A 20,245-nucleotide genomic window follows, 5' to 3' on the forward strand; every position below is an offset into this window, starting at 1 on the left:
TCTATGAATGATTTTGTATAGTGCTTTCCAGGAATGGTTCTATGCCTGCCTATGGAATCACTGGGCAGCTGTGATCAAGAGACCAAAGTCAGCGCCCCACCCTCAGAGATTCTGAGTTAATTTGGGGGAGAGTGGAGACCTGGGCTCATATCCATCCTCACATTTGATCCCTACAACTAGCCTGACAGATCGTTGGAGGGTGGGAAATCATTCTCCCAGTTTTACAGGTGAGGAAGCTGAATTGGGGGGAGGGGGTGCTCACTTTTAATGTCTGGCTAAAGTCACAGAACCAGTTAGCAGCAAAGCCTCCTAAATCCTGGTTGAGTTTTCCTCTTCACAATAAGAGTCCAGATAACTCCTCTCCTAGAGCTAGTGTGTTCTCATGTGTGCATATGTACGTACGCACTTTGGAGGGGGGTGTACAGTGGCAGAAGGAAGGCTGATATGGCGAGCACCACTAGTCCCTTTACACGTTCCTAAGAAACCAGCCTTTTCAGCCCCGCTTTGTGTCTGAGGCTGCCATCCCATCATGAATCTGCCAACAGTTTACAGGATAACTTTGCCTGGCAGGTTACCAGGATTACCACCCTATTCTCATAAACTGGTGCCTCAGGCAAGGCCAACCAGGATGCCTCGGTACTTTCTGTGCTCTGTGTGACCCAAACCTCACCCTACTAGCCAGGCCCTCTCATCCACAGATGATCTCAGCCAGAACCACGCTGCGGGCTGTCGGATTTACCGCCATCCCAACCCCTCGGGAGGTATTCCTTCCACTCATTGGAGCAGAAACGTCCTCAAGGCCTTCCTGCCAGTGTTTCTCATTTCTCCTCACCCCTTCATGGTGCTTCCCAGCCCTCCCTTGTGATTGGGCCTCCTCCCTGTTCTGGCTCCAGGGCTAATTTCATCACTTCACTGTTTATAGCCTTTGCAGGGAATCTGGGAAGACTTAAATCAAGCAAGGCTGACACCAACCTTCAGCAAACATCCCCACAAAAAGTACACAGCTTTGTCATAACTTTGCTCTCCCATCGAGAGCCCCCCAAATTGGCCATCATTAGCAAGTGGGAACTAATAAAGGCCCGGTTCCGGTACTTTGCGGAGCGGCCCATGGGAAGGGAAATGACAGCTGCCAGCACGATCTCAGCTCTCTCTAGACAGGGGTTCACAAGTATTTGGCCTTATTCCCTTCGCTGACATTTCAGCTCCATAACTCACCACCCTCCCCAATCCCAGAAGAGTTCTCTTCTCTTTCTAATGCTTTGGACTTCCTGTTCACTAGGGCTGAGCCATGGACCTTGGGGACCCCTAACTTACCTATGCCTGGAATGCTATAGCAACTCTCCACTTTCGCCTTGTTCATTTTAATGAGAACACAATCCAAAGCATTTGTGAGGCTTTTATAAGCCAAGCCCGTTGCAAGCACAGGCTCATTACATTCACATTACCCCAAGATTGCTCTGGTCAGAGCATGGAGGAAGAAGCAGATGTAAAGAACTCAGAAAAGCTTGGCTTGGGGATACAGATTAGAAGATGATTGATTAGATTGATTCGGATTTTGTACTCCCCCCTTGCACTGGGCCAAGTGGGGTTGACAGGGACAAGAAAAGAATATCTCCCCCTCCCATCTCCCATGCCTACCTCTTCCCATGCCTTCTGGGGTGATCTTAGTGTTGGGTACCCCAGCTTTCTGAAGTGTATTCAGAGATAAGAAGTAGGAAGAGAACTTGTAAGTCACAGAACCTACCTGTCATGCTACAAAGTCTCAGAGATGATGGCTAGTTAGTAGTTCCTAAATGTCCAGGGATCCGAAGCAAGACCCAACACACATACAGAGTCCCTGGAGAGTGGCACGTACCCAGTTCAGACAGGCCACAAAGCTGGGCAAAGCCTTTGCCATCCATTCAGGCCTAACATCTGTCTGACCTCCTAGCAGTTTTTCATCTCCTCAATGTCAGGAAATCTTTCCTCAGCACAGGGCTGATCTTATAGGGAGTGTTCAAAATAGACGGGTTACTGACCCTTTGAGGAGGCCTGCATCCTCAGTTAATTGTTAATTCTGCTGTTTCAATTAAGGATTCATTGTTATTCAAAAATAAAGATTAATGACTTAAAATGTGGTTTAAATATGGTTTATGCTTAGAATTCTCCATGGCTACCGAGTGTTGGGGAGTGCTGATGCACTGAGACTGCAAAGGCTTAAGCAGTAGAGATTTAAAATTAACATACAAAGGCCTAATGTTTGAACAGAAAAGGAATGAACTGGGGAGGAAGGACTGGAACAAGGGTTATGAGATTCCTTTCCTAAAGCTCTTGTGTTTCTTTGTTTTTGTGTATGTGTGTGGTGTGTTTTTTTTTGGTTTTTTTTTGTTTTTGGGGGGGGGGGTTCATTAGTGTCCCAGTTAATTACCTTAGAATACCACTGACATTTTTATGGCCCTCCAAAATAAGGCCCTGATCCTTCCCTGTGTCATCCATACATTATCCATGGATAATTAAGGACTTTTTTGACATGCTGAAAATTGAGGAGCCCCTACATATCAAATATTACGGGTTGCCAGGTGTCTGGAATGGTTGGAGAAGTCGCCATATTGTAGGCCATGGGTGTCTAAAGAGCATCTGAGTTTCCAGGAAGGCAGAAATAGCCTCTGTTGCCTTCTCTCTTTTTACCTCCTCTTCTTCTTTTTTTTTTTTTTTTCATTTTGCCGATCCTGGATAAAGACTATTGTGACAGAAGGGAGTGAGATTGGGAAAGGAAACTGGAGAAAAATATGGTAATACCTGGACCTAGAAGTCTATGGGAAAGGCCCTTTCCGAGCACAAGGTCTGGACAAGCTTGGGATAGCATGCTGCTCTGGGTAGTGAATATCTAAGTCTCTATAGGCCAGTGTCTGCCTACCCTGTTCCAGAGGCCCCAGGAATTGGAACTGTCACAAGGGAGCAGCATCCTGGTCCCTGTACTAAAGAATCCAGGCCCACGAATTACCTACCAAAGGCACCACACCAAGCCCCACTCGCCGTCTAGCGATCTCTACCCAAATTACAGGCAGTGTGTTTAACAAAGAAATCGAACAGCCTTGGAAGCCAGTGTTGTAAGCTCAGACTCATGAAATAGTGGCAACCACTGGAGATTTGAAAGCGCCTCTGTTCCTCTCATACCTCAGGTCATAATATCCAGCCCAAACACCAGAAGGACGGCCACAGAAGGAACTTTTTTTTTTTCTTTCTTTTTTTTCCTCTGCTCCCACAGAGCCACGTGGAAGGTTTGATGGAAGGTGCATGTGTTGGCACATTGCGAGGCCTGACTGCTGACTCTGCTGGGGTTGAGCTCGGTTCACTTCTTCTTCTGGAGGTGGAAAATAGCCCGGACCTGTTAACCAACTGCTAACTCCACTGTGGTCACTGACTCCAGCTTTCTTTTGGTTGACCAAAAATGTGGAGTTAATTCACTCCCTAGCCTTTCCGCAACCTTCCATCAGAGTCAGCAAGGGGGAGAGATTCGAGGAATTGAATAAAAGGTCTTTCTTTGGGAACTTCAAGGAACATATTTTGATGATTATCTTCTAACGGAGTTCACAGAGTGGGTTTTCAAAACAGCCAATTGGGTCAGTAAAAATAAAGATTTGAGAGTCTTCTCAGGAGCCAATGCTATATTTAAAATTGCAGAACAGCTATAGTCTAAGGTTGGGGGACACTATAATTAAGATTGCAAAATTGTTTTCATTAGAGCCCTCCTGCCATTAACCCCCTCCCCAGAGGCCTCCTTTGTGGATGTGGCTGTATTCAGATGGGAATCGGTGGGCTCCCCTCAGCTCTAATGAATCTGGTTCTTCCCTTTCTGATTCTCCTGCTCATCAAGTTCTCATGATCTGCTTCTCTGAACACTCACCTCCTTTCTGCTCCTTCATTCCTAAAATCCACGTGTGCTGCTCTGGGACAGCCTTTCCTCTCCCCCTGCCACCTCTACCTGACTACTCGCAACCAGCCCACAGTCTCCCACCTCTGCTGCCTTCCACTGTGTTCCTGGTAACCGCAGAGCTTATGGGCAAACTCCCCCTTTATCCTAAATGACTTTCCTCCCTATTCTTGCCCTCCGTGTTTCTCACTGGGGCACTGTTGGCATTTGGGTGGTACGAGTTTTCAGTACACAGGATTTTCCCACACTGCACAGACATTTAGCATGCTGGCCCGCTAAATGACAGTAGCAGCCCCTCGTCCTTGTGATAATTCCAAATGGCCACTCTATTTCTAAAGACCCCTTCAAGAGGTGGTAGAGCCTCTTGTTGAGAAGGGAACCTAGGCTATTCATTCAATTCAACCGACCCCCAACCCTCCCCCATCACATACTCACATCTCCTCTGTGTAGAGAGCAACTCCTCTACTGACCCTGAACCCCACAAATCCAACGGGATTTCAACAGAAATGTTTCCTCCATTGGGAATCGGTTTCTTGATGTCTATTGTCACCTCTGGATCTTCAAACTCGATGCTCACTAGTTAGGTCCATGTCTCTCTCACATGGAGCTCCCTTTCCTCTCTGAGCTTCATGTGCAAAAATAGTGGCCATACCATCTACTTCACAGAGGTGCTGTGAAAATTCAATGAGGTGATACATGAAACATCCCCGGCACATAGCAAATACTTGATAAATGGTAGTAACTGTCATTTTTTAGCACAATTATTTTTTCTGTCCTACTGGAATTTGCTGCTGTCATTTATCTCCCTTACCCAACACCCATCCTTTTCAGGACCCATTACCAACTTTCAAGAAATCCATTTTCTAAAACATGTCCTCCACAACACTAGTTCCAAAATACTCTTTGTGAAAAAGGATTCTTTGATCAAGTAGGTCTGGAAAATGCTGCCTACTCTTTCACCATCTCAGAAACTCATATTCACACACTAAAATTTTTTCAGTCCTGCAAAAAAAAAAAAAAAAGAAAAAAAAAGAAAGAAAGAAAAGGCCCATTTCAATCCATGTTTAATTCTGTTTCTCAAACTTGTTTGACCATAGAACTTCCTGCCATTATTGAAAAAAGTTTTCTATGAAATCCCATGGAAATAGTCAGAGATGCAGCTACCTCAGGGAACATCACCTGTACTGGATTATTTCTTCACCCTGTCTCTTGCCATCAACTCTAACGGAGGAAACATTTCCGTTGAAAACCCACTGGTCCTGTGAACCTCAGGATCCCTTGACTAACAATGTGCAGGTCTCATCTGCTCGCTGGCCATAGCTCAGCCTGCCCACCCTCTGCAGCAGGAAGCTTACTGCTGTTCCTTCTGCAAGATTTCAAGCTCCTTTCTTACACCTCTCTCACGGTTTTTTCTACTCCCCGCTGCACTCAGCCTTTACACTCCCTACTTCACCCAGACTATCAGCCTCGCCCCCCAGGATCAGCTTCAGCTCCCTGGAGACAGTTGATTTTCTCATCTGCCCTCATGCGATTCCATCAGCCTGTTTTCTCTTCTCAGTGCTGGGGAAACCCAGCCCGGTGGAGCATATCAGTGAGTGCTGTGTCTTTGGCCCCACTCAAGTCCTGCCATCTGGACCCTCACGCACAATTGCTCTTCTCAGCCCATCCCATTCTCCAAAGATGAGCTCACCTCCTCCCTTTCTGAAAAGACCAAAACTTTTAGGAACAAGCTCTTCACCATCCCCTAACTCTCTCCAGGTGTTTCGCCTCAGATGCGGTGGAAGCAAGTGTGTGTGGAACGGCCCTCTCCAGCATTGGGAGCAGTGTGTGGCATTCTATTTCCACACCCCCCAGGGAATACTTATACATCTAGGCAGAGACAGATGTGTAAAGATTATCACTGCAGGCTACAATAAACCCGAGGAAAACCGTAAATAATTCAAATGCCCATCAATAAAGGATTGGTTAAATATATATATATTTATACTATGTATATAAATATATATACACCTATATATATTTATACATAAGTCATACTATGGAATATTATGCAACCATTTAAAAAATGAGGCAGATCTATATTTATTGCCCAGGAAAGATACCTATGCTCTATTGTTGAATTTTTAAAACACATATACAGAATAACACGGATAGTATAATCTTACCTATGTGGAAAAAAAAATCTGTGTGCAAATATACACAGAAGGATTTCTGGAAGAAAGCTCATCCAGATCTTGTCAATTATCTGAGTTTACTTTTCCTTTCCTGAACTTTTCAATTTTTTTCATAATGAGTATGTATCATGAAAAGATTAAACGCAACTAGCAATGCAAAAAGTCTTTCCATATCCTTCCCTCTCCCGGTAAAGAGGGGCTTTGTTGCCATGGCAAAGCTCACCCCCTCCTGCCTTCTTCATGAATGTGCCCCCACTTCTCTTTCCCTCTTTCTTTCAGTGAGCACAGGCCAACCTCACCTTGAAATTCCCTTCATGCCTGGCCCTGCTTCTTGCTTTAACCACTTAGTTCCTTTTTTTCTGAAACTTCTCTGACACAAGGCCTCCCTGTGCCTTTACTTCAACTCTGCCATTCCCCGCTCAGCTTATGCAGCTTTCTCTGGATCTAATCATCCTGGGCTAGCTGTGTTGATTGAGTCGATTGTGTTGATGTTGTTCACATCCTTCTTGGAATTTTCTCCTCTCAATTTCCATGACATTACCATCATACTTCTCTGCCTGTGTCCCTGACCACTCCTTTTGGCTCCTTCACAAGCTCATTTTCTTCCTCTCATTCTCTAAAAGGAGAAATTTCCCAACATCTCCAGGGAGAAGTAGCAACCAGGCCATCTCCTGACAAACCCTTCCAGGGCCTCTCCAATGTCAACAGGACACAGTTGGAAGTCCTTAGCATGGCAATCAAGGCCTCCGGGTCTTGTGACTCTCTGTGGTGCTCAGCCAATTCACCACTCCAGGCAAATGTCTACCCCTCACCCCTAAACACATTTACCTAATGACATAATGCCCAGCTTTCACCGGTACCATTCCTTGCCTCTCCTGACTGTCCCTGGAATGACACAATCCAAATCTTGCCCACCCTTCAGCTCCCTAAAGTCTTCCTGAACTGCCCCAACTTGAAATGCACTCTTGATCTCAGGTGATTTCTATTGAATCTACTGTATGTACCACCCATTGGTTCTCCTGCATCATCTCCCCTGATTATTTGGTTTTCTTCTTAAGGGTATAGGTCTCATCTCTGCCTGAAGACAGGAGCTATATCCTTGACAACCTTTAAACTAGCACGCCTCCTCCCCAAAAGCAGGTACTCAATACATGTTTGTGGATTGAAAAGTGTGGGACAACATCCCAGAAGAACCAATTTCTGTTTGGGTTCAGGGGGATGTGAAAGTGTCTCCTCTGAGTCTTGAAGGAGGTGTCTGCGGGTCTCCACCAAGAGATGTTCGGGACACTGCTGGAAAGATGGGTCTAGAGCTCAGAGGAGTAAATCTGGTACCATCAGCCTATTCCCATGTCAAATCTATGGGACTGGGTGAGATTGTTATAAAATGGGGGCCTAGTAAAAACCACCGAGTCCATGGCTGAAATCACAGACTCATCAGAAGAAGAGCAGCAAAAGAGACGGGGAAAGAACCAATACCACCCCAAACTGCCTCCTTGGAACCTCTCTGATGAGACTTTACACTTTCAGTCTTTTTTGGATGATTTGGGCACACATTGTAAGTGTCCTAGCCAAAGTTAAGATCCTTGAAAGAATAATATGTTTCTCTTTGCACCACTGCGTCTTTCTCAGACATTAAACATACAGGGATACACAAGCCCTGGCATTTGGCAGTTGGTCAATGGATGTTTGTTAAATAGAATCATGAATCTTCACCGAGTACCTACGTGACGTTGTACGGATACCAGGGTGTGATTCTTGCCTTTAAGTATTTCAGCCCAGTGAGGGGCTCAGATGCAGGCACTGAACAAATGTAGTGGATACCTCTTGTGTGCCACGAGCTGTGTGCTAGTGAGACAGGACAGAGGCAGGCAGGATCCCCATGCTCATGAAATTCACATTCTGATACAACCCTGTAAGCTTATTCTGGGGGAGAAGTTTACGTGTGTGTGTGTGTGTGTGTGTGTGTGTGTGTGTATGAAATCTTGATAGATAGATGGGTCGATACAAATATATATATGCTCTCACAGAAGGAAAAACAATAGAGTAGAATCTTAGAGCTGGAAAGAACCTCAAAGTTCATGCCATCTATTTGTAGATGAGGAGACTGAGGGCCAGGGAATATCAATGACTTTATCATAGTTATATAGTTATAAAGCTAGTCTGTCACAGGGCTAGGCTTAACATCAGGGCTTCAGTGCTCACAAAACACACACACACACACACACACACACACACACACACACACACACACGCTAAATTAACGTGGGCAGTGTATATGAGTGGCACAGTTCGTCATGCTGCTGTACTTGCCAATTCTAACACCCAGCACAGCTGCCTGTACTTCATGAAAACTGCCAAGCTATCCACCAACATCTACTGAGAAGCAGAATTCTTTTTCCTCTCTCCCAAATTAGCTATGGGCTGTGAGTCTACAGTTATTAAAATTACCCCAGCTGGATGGCAAGGTGACCAGTGTGTGTGTGTGTGTGTGTGTGTGTGTGTGTGTGTGTGTGAATGTTTGGAGCTGATTTCCAACATTTGAGCTCCCCCACCCCTTGCCAAATTGTGGCTGTTTAGGGGCTCTTTGCACCTTTGTCAGATCAGCTCCTTTTCTTCTAGTCTCAGGCGCCTTCCGGTGCCCCGAACTCTGGGGATAGAGGTCAGGCTTTCCAAGGGGACTCAGTTTGCCTGCTCAGGAGTGGATATAATCTTCCCCCACCAAGCTGTGGGAGGTAGATTTTCCTGGGATCACGTTGCTGTATTTTGCAGCCCCCTCCTCTCTCTGCCCGCCCTTTGCCCATGGTGTGTGGGCACAGCTCTCTGGTTCTGTGGGGAGGGGCTGTTCTTCCCACGCTTGGGGAACAGCGGGGTGTGGCTCTGCTCTGTCTGTGGCAGCTGAGGACAAGTCTCCCAGGGGCAAAGCGTGGTCCCTGCGGCAGGCCTGCTTCCAATCAGCTCTCCACCGCATCACTTCCTCTCCCCAAGTGGCACTCAGGCCCAGAGCTCCCGGGCTGAGTTCACAGTGCATCAGGGCACATGGACACCCAGGAGAATAGGATCCTGAGAGGGAAACACTCTGACCAGAGCTTCACATGGAGCCAGGACTAGACACCGTGCCTTTGACTCTCAAAGCAGTTATCTTCGTTGTGAACCGGCCTGCTTGGGGATAGGGGCTTTGTGTAGCTGGGAGGGCTCCCACCACAGGCCCCTCTCACTGGAGGTGTAGAAACAATCCCATAGCTGGCTCTTAATGGTTCAGACAAGCCAGTGGGAAGCCAGAAGCTGAGCCTGTCACCAAGGGGCTGGTGGCAGCTGTGTACCCCTCAGGTGTTAGAAGGGCTGCACCTGGGGTCAGGTGCCAGCTTGCATCAAAAGATGTGGCTGTTTGGGAGGCCTGGCTGGCAGGCAGGCAGGAGAGGCCTCAGGGTGGAAACAGCTCGGCTGGCAGAGTTGGCCCTGGCCCCTAGCCACTGGTGGCAATGCTCCTCAGAGTACGTGTTTTCTTGTTTAAGTACCGTCCCTACCAACACCCCTCTCTCCACAAAACATAACATCACCGTGTTTTGCTTTGAGTGGGGGTGGTGAATATTGCCAACAGATGTAATTCTCAGATTGGTGGGGCCTTGGAGAATTTGAAGCCAGCTTCCCCTCAGGAAAGAGTTGCTCTGGAAGGGGCGGCCCTGCTCTGCAGGGCATTTACTTTTTCCATGTGGGTGAAAAAAATCCTGATTCTTCACACTCCACAGATCCCAAAGGGCAAATATTTGCTGTCTGCCCTGCCTTTTCCATCTCAGGCAGAGGTGGTGGCTCTTCCTGGCTTCCAGAAAGGAAGAGGAAAGACCCTGCAGAGAGGTGTGCTGGGCATCACCCTCGCCTTCCCCTGCAGCTCTGCAGACCGGGCCCCTGGGATGTTATGAAAGAGCACGGGATCGTTTCTCAGAGAATGGAGGAAAAATACACAAGAGCTGCCTAAAGGCCACAGTGGGCAGAAATTCGGCCCCACGTGGTGGTGAGGCTGTAAGTGAGAGCAAGAAAATGAAATGAGAGCGGCAGGCCTTGGGCTTCTCTCTGGGACCCACAGCCTCCCAGCCAGCAGGCCAGAAGGACCCCGAGACCCAAGGACATGATGACCCATTTCAGCTCATCCTCTTCAGGTACCTCCACTAAATATTCAGTCACACCAGGGGACTCCTCCACTCAGGGGAGTGGAATTGCCTCACTGGGTTTCAGAAAGGCAGGTCATATGTTCCTGACTCCTTCTTCCTCAGGAGCTGGATGTCTCTCCTCCATTGCAGAGGATTTCGGCTCTGCCTCTCTTTCCCGCACTATGTTTTCTCTTACAGTGTTTGTCTGGAGTGGTAGAGCCAAACCACTCTGAGAATGTACAGAATCTCAGCATCATCATTAAGGCCCAGAGCAGTGTGGGCCCCAAGCCTGTGGTGAGATGTGGTCTAAGACCTTTCCTTTCTGGAGGCTTCTGGGTAATGACCTGCCCCGGCTGGCTGACTGGGAAGGGTATAGCTCCATAGATGTGGTAGCTGAGAGCAGAAAGTTGGTGGGTGAGGCTCCTCCCTGTTGCCACACGAATTCCCTGGGGTTGATTATAACTTGCTTGCCTCATCGCAGACAGCCCAAAACATGGTGGGGCCTTCAGGAAGGACAGAGGGGCCAGAGGCCAGAGGGGTCTATTAGCAAGCGCTCTGGCCTGGAAGTCAGGAGCCCTGGGCTCTATTCTCCCCTACTGGCTGTGAATCTTAAAGCAAGTTCCTTCTTGTGTGTATAGGACCAGCAACATAGTTTGAATGTTAAAAAATGATTAAGAATTTCAAGACAGCGACCGCAGAGCATTAACTAAGTATGAGGCCTTCCAAGAGCGGGGCCCTGTGGGAACGCACAGGTTTCATACCCAGGGGAGCTGGTCCTACCTGTTTGGGCCTCAGTTTCCTCACCTGTACAATGTGGAAGCTGTCTTCAATCCAAGGAACCCTCAGACCCATGTACGAGTATGTAAAAGAGACTAACAGAGCTGTTTCTTCAACATCACCTGAGAGTATAGTTTCAAGCCCTGCAGATGCTCTCGAAGGTCCTTTTCAGTTTCAACATTCAATAAGTCAAAGATGGTGAGGTTCCCATGGTTAGGAGCACAAACATCTGCCACAAAAGGGAGCTATGAAAGGATTATTGAAAAGCTCGGGAGATAGAATGAAAAAAGCGTTGAAGCTTCCCTGTCCCGTGGCCTCCATCTCCCTTAGCCTGAAAAGGAGCGCGAAGACCAAGAATGCTCTTTCCCAGGCCTCAAGAAAGCCAGGCCCAGGTATGAGCACCTAGGACCAAGTCCGGTTCTTGTTTCCATCCCAAGCATAGGCTGCAAGAGCCACCATCAAGATGACCCACTGCTCTGGGGACCTGGACCCCTGGTCTGCTCCAGCTGCTTTGTCCCCAGGATGTCAGAGGGCACGGTGAGTGAGCCAGGGTTCAGAGGTTGGGAAGAGCAGGGCCTGGGCTACAGTCTCTCCTGAGGAAGTGGTCGACGTTCCTGGCTGAGGGAGAACGGGAGGCCTGGGGATGGGCAGAAGGCTAGGTGGGGGCTGCAGGGGCCTCTGAGATGGGTCCCCTGGGTGAGGATTTACAACTGCTAGAATATTGGGCTGGTGACATCTTTCTGCGCTGACTGGTTAAAGGGATCGGAAACTTCTTTGGAATTTAAAGTCGTTTTTTTTTTTTTTTAGGAGTAGAGCAATGAACAGTGAGAACAGGACTGGATGAATTTTCTCCATGCTCCTTCCCTCCCCTTCCTCTTGACTTCAGGGCTCCAATACCTTCCGCAGGAGGGTCGGTCGGAGAGGCAGAGGGAAGACCCCCAAACTGCTGCCCCGCGGGGTCCTCCCCTTCTTACCCCCGCCTGCAGGGAGAAGCGCCCTCCGTGACCCGGACAGGGTGGGGTGGTCCCTCAGGGTCTCGCCTAGGAACTCGCGCGCGCGGGGCTTACCTTTCATGGTCCCTTGTGCCGGGGCCTCCGGAGGGCCCCGCTGCCGGCGGCTCCAGCTGCGAGGTGACCCGGGTGAAGCCGGCGGCTCGTCCAGGGACACCCGATCGCCGCCCTACGCGCCGCCCGCGGGAGCCCGGTGGAGTGCGGGAGTTCTGCTCGAGCGCCGGGCCGCGGAGGCGGTGAGCCGAGGGGAGGGTCCGCGGGGTCGCAGCCTGGGGGCGCCGCGCCCGCCGCCCATCCCGCCGCCCGCCGCCCGCCGCCCGCGCGCTCCCCGCTGGAGGCCAGAGAGCTCTACTGCCGCCCGAGCCCCGCGCTCCCGCCCTCGCTCCCTCCCTCCTCGTCACTTCTTGGGCCCAGGCCCAGATCAACTTCCTTGGTATTTTCAAAACTGCCGCGGCCAGGCCTCTTTGTGCTGCCGCGGTCCCCGCGCCCGCGCCCCCGATCCCCCGCCTCGTCGCACGGCCTCGAACCCGCCCGCGTCCGCCGGGGCTGCGCTGGGGAAATGCGCAGGGAAGGCGCTTCTTGAGCAGTTGTTTATCCTGTGGGGGCCGCCTGGTGGCCGGGGGCCCCCCGGAGATTCGCCCTGGACATTTTTCTCACCTATCTAAGAGGTAGAGGGACTGGGAGCAAGAAGAATCCCTGGGTTCCAGCCCCAGCCCTTATCCCAGCCCCGGTTTGCCTAGGACTGCCCCGGTTTTAGCAGTGAGAGTCCTGCATCCCCAAAACCTCTCAGGCCCGGGCAGTTCGGGACAGTTGGTCACACTAGCTCTGCCACGCTAGGTTTGTGACTTGGAGCAGCCACTTCATGGCTCCAAACCTTCTTCTACATGAGAGAATTGGGTCCCCAGCACTTCCCAATTCTGTGATTTTGTTCTTGGAGGGGCTTCTGGGGGTAAACAGTAACATCTGAGGGAAACTGGACTCAAGCGAGGAAGGAGTTGTAACTTGTCCTACGCTCTTTTCTGAGATCTTCACATGTCATTCTTCATCGATGCAACAAACATTTAATTTACTGAGCGCCTACCATGGACCAGCTTCTACCTCAAATACTGAGGGTGGAGGAACGCTTCACACCATCACTGTCTCCATGAGGTTTCCTCTGGTGAGGAAAAGCAACAATTAAACAAGTATTGGTGCTCAGGTGTGTCAACTGTATGGCAGGATATAGCGCAGGGAGAGAAGGGACCCCAGAGTGGGGTCAACCCCGTCTGGTCTCTTTTGATTGCTACAGTCAGCCCCTTTTCCACATCCCCGACACCTCATGCCCAGCCCCATTTGGCCCTTGGAGTAAAGTAGGTGGGGCTGAAGGGGCAGAGAAACTTTCTCCCACCAGATCACAAAAGGTGATGTTCAGCTATGTCTAATCTCCTCCACTTTGCAATGATATGTTCCAGTTGGCAAAGCGCATTCTCTCCATTAGCTCAACAGAACTTGAAAGGGCGCCAGGATCCATACTGCCCATTGTAGAGATGAGCAGACTGAGGATCAGAGATGTGGACGAAAAAGGAGCACTGTCATCAATCTAACCAAAAGTAATCTCTCTGGTTGATCGGACCATAAATTCCTACCTCGGCAGGTCATGGTGGGTAGTCATGCTTCAGGCCTATAACTTCCCTAGTAAAATGTTACCTTTGCCTTAAGCAAGCCCTGTCCATTGTGTGCCTCTAGATTAATGCACCTTTGAATTGACTCTTCTTCAGACCTTTCAGAAGCATCACCACCCTCAAGAGAGCACACAATCTTGTTAATTATCCGTTAATCCAATTCCTGCTTTGCTTTCTCCCACCTCCATGTAATCTTCCTTACTGTTCCCTCCTTAATTCCAAATGTATAAAAGAAACTGCAAACTCATTCTCTGGAGGATTTGAGATCTTGCTTCCCAGCAATTATCATCAGTTTGGCTCAAATAAATTCTTAACAAAAACTCTCGTCAGGTTTGGACATTTCTTATGTGGATAGAGAGAATGCTGCCTGCCTGGTAGTCACGAGGTAGTCCTGGGCCCTTCTGAGTCTGGATTCTGAGTCTGCCGTGTGAGCCTCAGGCTCCCAAGACTTTGGAATGGATCAGGAGAGCTGCTCTGTAAACATCAGGGAGATATTCACATCAAAGGCACCTTTACCTAGGCAGTTGTTACCTGCGTATTGACTTATTTAATCCTCACAGCAGCCCTATGAAATAAGTAGTGTTAGAGCCTTCATTTTTCAGAGGAGAAAACTGAGGCATGGGGAGCATAAATAATGTGCTAGTAAGTGGGACATCTTGGGATTTGAAACCAGGTAGGCTAAATCCAGCTTCTCGGGGCTTCGCCATGACATACCACACTGCCTTTCATAGAAGGTACTCAAATATTTGTTTTTGGAGAGAACAAACACATGACTTGTGGCTTTCTCCATGCTTGTTTTTTAGTTGGCTAGATCCAAGGTGTGTGGTGAGAAAAAGGGCCTAACCTTGGTGCAAGGGAGTACCCTCTCCCACCCCTTTGGGACTGGAGGATATTTCTACCTTGAGGTGTTGCTATGACAATGCAGATGCATCAGCAAAGAAATGAAAGATACCAGCGTCTGGTTTGTAGCTGGTCCCCGGATGAGCAGAACTGGATCCTGGACCTAAAGAGGTTCAGAGGATGAACTGGAAAGAGCTGGAGATGAGTTGGCAAACACCAGGGGCCAAAGCACCAGGATAGTTCAGAGAGGGGAGAAGGCAGAAAGAGGAGTGTAAAGGGTGATCACAGACTACAGGTCAAGTAGGGAGGAGACAGGATTTCCTAGATATTGCATAAAAGCTTAGAGCTGCAGTTTAAAGCAATTTTACCAAGAGCTAGAGAGATGGACCCAGGGTCAACTGGACCCACTCTCCCTGAGAGACCAAATTATGGCACTATGTGGGGACAGAGTCCCAGAGAGCAGTTTCCAGGCTTTCGGCCTCACGTGGAAAGGTGCTGGCTCGGGTAGATGGCCATCAGCTGTGACTAGTTGGCCATCCCGTTACTGGTTAGCCATTAGCCACTGATATAGCTGCCGTGGCTAAGCTAGCAAGCAGGGATTGCAATTAGCACAGCGGATTGCAGTTAGCAAGTGAGGTTGTTTGGCAGAGAGAAGCGGACGGCAGGTTGCAGATTGTGTGGCTCCTGCTTCCTGTGTCTCCAACCCAGCCACTAGCGAGAAAATACTGGTATGACTCCCCTACCTATGGCTCCGTGGGTGTTCCTTTTTGGCCTCACCATGTCCTGCGTTCTTGTGTGGGGAGCGGGAGCTGAGACCCCATGTGACACCCTGCCTGACAGACTATTAGGATGTTGCTCAGTTATGACTAGAAAACAGAGGCCCAGCACCAGGCAGGGTGGAATTGGGGGGGGATGAGGTAGGGGGAACAGCTTAATACAGTTTTTAACTTGAGCTGGAGTGGGGATAGGGTGGGGGCAGTTGACTGAGGCATAAGCCGGATTTATGTTGAAAGTCAAAGGAAATAGCTGAAGAGCAGAGGTTATATGGGGGGGAGGGGGGAAATGGAACCGCTAGTGGTGGAACCTTTCGTGTATTCATGAAGAGAGAAAGTCCCACGCTAGTTCTTGAGCAGTGTTGTGATTTGTTCAGAATAAAGTCTCCCAGGGAGTGCCCTAGGCTTTCCTTGCTTTTTTCTACTTCAGGCAAAAAAACCTCTCCCCTTCTTCTAAAGCTCAATTCTCCCACTTATGCCTTTGATGTTTTCCTTCCATGCTCCTCTCCAGCCTTAGAACATCGCTTCCACTTTTCCTTCTTAGATGTCGCTTCTGCCCTCAGTGCTCACTGAAATTGCTCCCTTTCTCCTAGTTGCCAAATGTAATAGGCTTTTCAAAATTCATATCCTCTTCAACCATTTTGTAGATTTAACACTGTCAGTAAGGATTCTCCAGAGAAATAGAAGCAATAATTGGCAGGCTGGAGACCCAGGGAAGAGCTGGTGTTGCAGCTCAAGTCCAGAGGCAGTCTACTGACAGAATGCCCTCTTTCTCTGGAGAGGTCAGCCTTTTTGCTATCAAGGTCTTCAACTGGTTGGACAAGGCCCACCACACGATGAAGGGTAATCAGCTTGACTCAAAGTCTACTGATTTAAATGTTAATCTCATCTAAAAACACCTTCAAATCTAGAAGCATCTAGGATAATGTTTGACCAAATATCTGGCTACCATGACCTAGCCAAATTGACACACAAAATGAACCACCACAAACACCATTGGCAGCTCCTTCTTGAATCTCTTCCTTGGTTTATCTGATCCTACAAACTTCTGTTTCTCCTTCTAAACTTCCTTTTCTCAAATGGCTTCTCCTATTCGGTATGTTTTCTAAATACATATAGGCATTCCCTACCCTTATATTAATTAGTGAAAGTAACACTTGCTGCTATGGCAACAACCCCCACATCCCACTGTGTTAATACAACAAAAGTTTATTTCTCACTCACATTACAGTCCAATGTGGGTTGGGCAGTTCTCTTCCAAATGATGACTCAGGGACACAGGGACCTTCCATCTTGTATCACCACTATCTTCAATGTACAGCTTTAAGGTTGCTATAAAATGGAAGAGAGAGTGGATCGAGCTCCAATTCCAAGGCTCCAAGACTCTCCATGTGATTCTGACTTTTCCATCAGTCCTAGAAGTGGTTCCAGTCTCAAATGGATGAGCATAGATCAGAGCATCCCAATAAAAATGCCCATTTGGAAAAGGGAAGAATGAAAGACACAGAGAAGCTATTAGTCTGTGGAAATTTCGAGATCCCCTCAGACAATGTAAAGTCAGCAGAATATAGATTTTCACCTTGTCAGTCTCTAATATCAGGTTTTCACATCCTGCTACCCAATCACTAAGCTGATGCTGCATATTTATGTTTTCATTATGGTGGCATCCCATTTCAAGACAACAATTTCTATTGTAGTTAGAACAAGTAGCACTAGCTCTAACAAATAAGTGCAAGGTTCTAAGGACAGTACAATGATAGTTTATTTCTCATTCATATCACAATCCACTGCAGGTTGGGTATTTCTCTTACAAATGTTTACTTAGGGATCCAGGCTTCTTCCATCCTGTGATGGCGCCATCTTCAATAGGTAGCCTCTAAGGTTATTATAGAAGGGGAAGACAGATTGGAGGATTATGGGTTGAAAATTATCAAGGGACAGGCCTAGAAGTGGCATACCATGAATATCAGCCACATGGCCCCAACCCAAGGCAAGGAGGCTGGGAAATAGCCCTTAGCTTGGTTACCACGAAGAAAGAGGGATACATGGATGCTGGTGAGCCCTGTCACTCATTAACAAACCCTTCCCCAGCCCAGACCTTTGCAAGGTTTTTGCCCTTTCTCCCTCAATAAGCTCTCTAATGCCATGGATTCAAACTCCATGCAGTGTTAGTGCTTTTTTCATGCCAGTGTTTCACCCAAATAATCCTTTGGAAGCTAAAGAGTAAGATATTTTTGGAAGGCAGCTATGTCACCACTGTACCACCAACGCTGCACAGGAGTAAATGCTTTTGAAGGGACACAGACGGCCGGCCTAAGGTATTTCATAGCAGTTTTCAGCAAAGCTGGCTATAAAGGAATATCTAAATTTCATTTTCCTATTGGCTCCTATTTAAAATAAGTAATAGAAATCCCTGGGAAAGAATCCATCAACATTCTCAATTGAAGACGTTTGTCCAGAGAAGTGTTAAGTTGGTCTTTTTCGGCCCATTTTCTGAACTATGTGATATTTTCACAGTTCTTAAATTTCTTTTCTTTTATTGTTTCCTCCCAGAAATTCACGGATGTCTCCCATGTCTATAGATTCTTGCCTCACTTTACAGTTACTAATACTGGAATTTTTGAGTGCAGTAGTCCTCCCTTAACTGGGGGCCGGGGTATATTCCAAGACCCCTCAGTGGATGCCTGAAACTGTGGATAGTACTGAAATTTATATATACTATGTGTTTTTTTCTATGCATAATACCTATGATAAAGTTTAATTTATAAATTAAGCACAGTAAGAGATTAACAACAATGACTAGTAAAATAGAACAATTGTAACAATGAATGTACTGTAATAAAAGTTATGTAAATGTGGTATCTCTCTCTCCCTTAGATTATCTTATTGTACTGTACGCGCAGCATGGATACACTGGACAAAGGGATGGTTCACGTCTCAGGTAGGATGGAGCCGGATGGTGTGAGATTTTTATCATGCTACTCAAAACGAAGTGAAATTTAAAACTTATGAATTGTTTATTTCTAAAATTTTTCCATTTGATATTTTGAGACCTTGGTTGACCACAGATAACTAAAACCACGGAAAGCAAAATCGTGAACCAGGGATGACTACTGTATCAGTGGCCAGAGGTGTCTTGCAATACCACTCTTTACCAGTAGGTGATGCTAGATAATATGCTATATAATATGAATTATATATGCTATATAATATGAATTCTTCTAGCCTGAGAAATCCTTAAAAAGGGCTTCATATTATCAAATGAATATCTTATTTTATGAACTCTGTAAGGGTGAAGTTCTGAGAAAAGCAGTTTAATTACATAGTAGGATGCTTCAGGGCTTGTACAAATATTCCAGATGAATATGAGCAAAGGCAAACTACTTAGAGTGTTCATCTAAAACAATTATAAATGCAGGAAGAAAGTGGCTAACTTCATTTGGGTCCAGATTTAAGTGAAAAAAGAAGGAGCTTTGATGATCTGTAGGAAGGAGAAGACTCTTTTAGACAAACCACCCACTGGACAATAAAAAGGGCTTCCTGCGTGAATCCCACAATTTAGATGACTGCAAATAGGAGTGGAACAGCCCTGTATCCATGTGGCCAGGAACTAAACATATTAAAAGTGAAAGATTGGGCCTGGAGGGGCATAAATGCTTTTGATAAAGATATTCTCCGTAGGAGTTGGTACATAGCAATTCCTTTATATCAGGCATTCAAGAGGTTGGGCTTTTAAAAGTATAAGAAGGGTCCTAATAGATATTCCTGTCTATACGCTGGATGGAGACCCAGAAGGCATACTTATTTCTTTCTTTCTCATTCAAAAGCAGAAGAACAAAATTCGGAACAATTTTGATAGGTGTCTACAGTGCATTTCTAAAATTCAAGAGAAATACATTTAAAACCCTACATTGAGATTTGTCATCAGTTGCACCAGCAAAGGATGATGCTTAGTAATTCAGAGAGAAAGATTGAGTTGATGTTTGACCATGTATGGCTTCCATTAATTTATTCAATAAACACATAGACAGAAGCTGTGCTAGTGCTGGGGATATGTTCCCTATCCTCATGATATTACAGTTTTGATACAACTCAAAAATAAAGTGAGCCTGCTGAAAAAATAAATGGAATTTTAGAGTGTACTAATTGAAAAGTTAATCCAGATAATTTAACAAGTAGTTATTAAGCACCTGCTGTATGCTAGGCCATGTCTTAGAGAATGGGAGCACAACACCGAATGAAAGAGGGAGAATGTTTTAAACTATAATCTGATAAATTTCAGTATAATATGCTTAGTCAGGATTTCTCTAACTTTTCTATAGTCATACTGATGAAAGTAACAAAAATTTGAAGTCTTTTATTTAAAAAATGTATAAAAATTGCATGCCATATCATAGTGAAACAATATTTGTTTTAATATAAAAATAACAGTTTTCCTGGATTGGAGATGGGGGAGGTGTGGGTTAGAGGAATGGTGAAGTGTATAGATGGCTACATTGGGACTTTTTGTACTATTGGATATTTTTAAATTACATGCATATTTTACTTCGATAAAAGAAAAATTCATTTAAAAATGAAAATAAGTTTAAATTACTTCTAAACATGTTATGCTTCTATATAGGAAGCAAAATATAAAAATGTGAATTCTTCCAAAACTAATATGTGCATTTAGTTTTGCACATATTGGACCTAAAATTCGAACTGGTATTTCAACTCAGCATGAATAGGGTGGTTTATCTGATTAATCATGTTGACATAATTAGCTATGTACCTGGAAGGAAATAAAGTTAGATCCCTGACTCACCACTCTCCTCATACACATACTATCAACACACACACACACACCACAAACAGACATACATATACACACATCAAACCACACACACACAAATTGCAACTAAAATCCGAACACTATTTTTTCAATTGGACAAAATTAAATTTTATACAGAAGA

The 20,245-nt window shown here is 46.5% G+C and overlaps 1 protein-coding gene and 1 long non-coding RNA gene across 6 annotated transcripts in view; one reads left to right on the plus strand and one right to left on the minus strand.

Moving 5' to 3' along the window:
- The window catches only part of SCARA3 (scavenger receptor class A member 3), a 33,402-nt gene extending 21,012 nt beyond the window's left edge, over positions 1-12,390 (minus strand). For 3 of the 4 annotated variants that reach the window (XM_074338368.2, XM_019733119.3, XM_088792552.1), the window contains exon 1: positions 12,077-12,390. In XM_074338368.2, the coding sequence (XP_074194469.2) occupies positions 12,077-12,083 (7 nt within the window). In that variant the 5' untranslated portion in view covers positions 12,084-12,390. The remainder of the gene's footprint in view (positions 1-12,076) is intronic. The other variant, XM_019733117.3, reaches the window with a different exon arrangement.
- Positions 9,851-14,005, plus strand: LOC141572725 (uncharacterized). 2 transcript variants are annotated; one of them, XR_012498160.2, is made up of 3 exons: positions 9,851-10,241; positions 11,447-11,546; positions 11,817-14,005. It is a non-coding gene; the product is annotated as an uncharacterized LOC141572725 (long non-coding RNA). The 2 variants fall into 2 exon arrangements; XR_016019062.1 differs by lacking the exon at positions 9,851-10,241 and having other exon boundaries at positions 11,276-11,546.
- The last annotated feature ends 6,240 nt before the right edge of the window (positions 14,006-20,245 follow it).

Source organism: Rhinolophus sinicus, chromosome 15, assembly GCF_057876585.1.
Source record: "Rhinolophus sinicus isolate RSI-liver-muscle chromosome 15, RSI-T2T, whole genome shotgun sequence".
Classification (NCBI taxonomy): domain Eukaryota; kingdom Metazoa; phylum Chordata; class Mammalia; order Chiroptera; family Rhinolophidae; genus Rhinolophus; species Rhinolophus sinicus.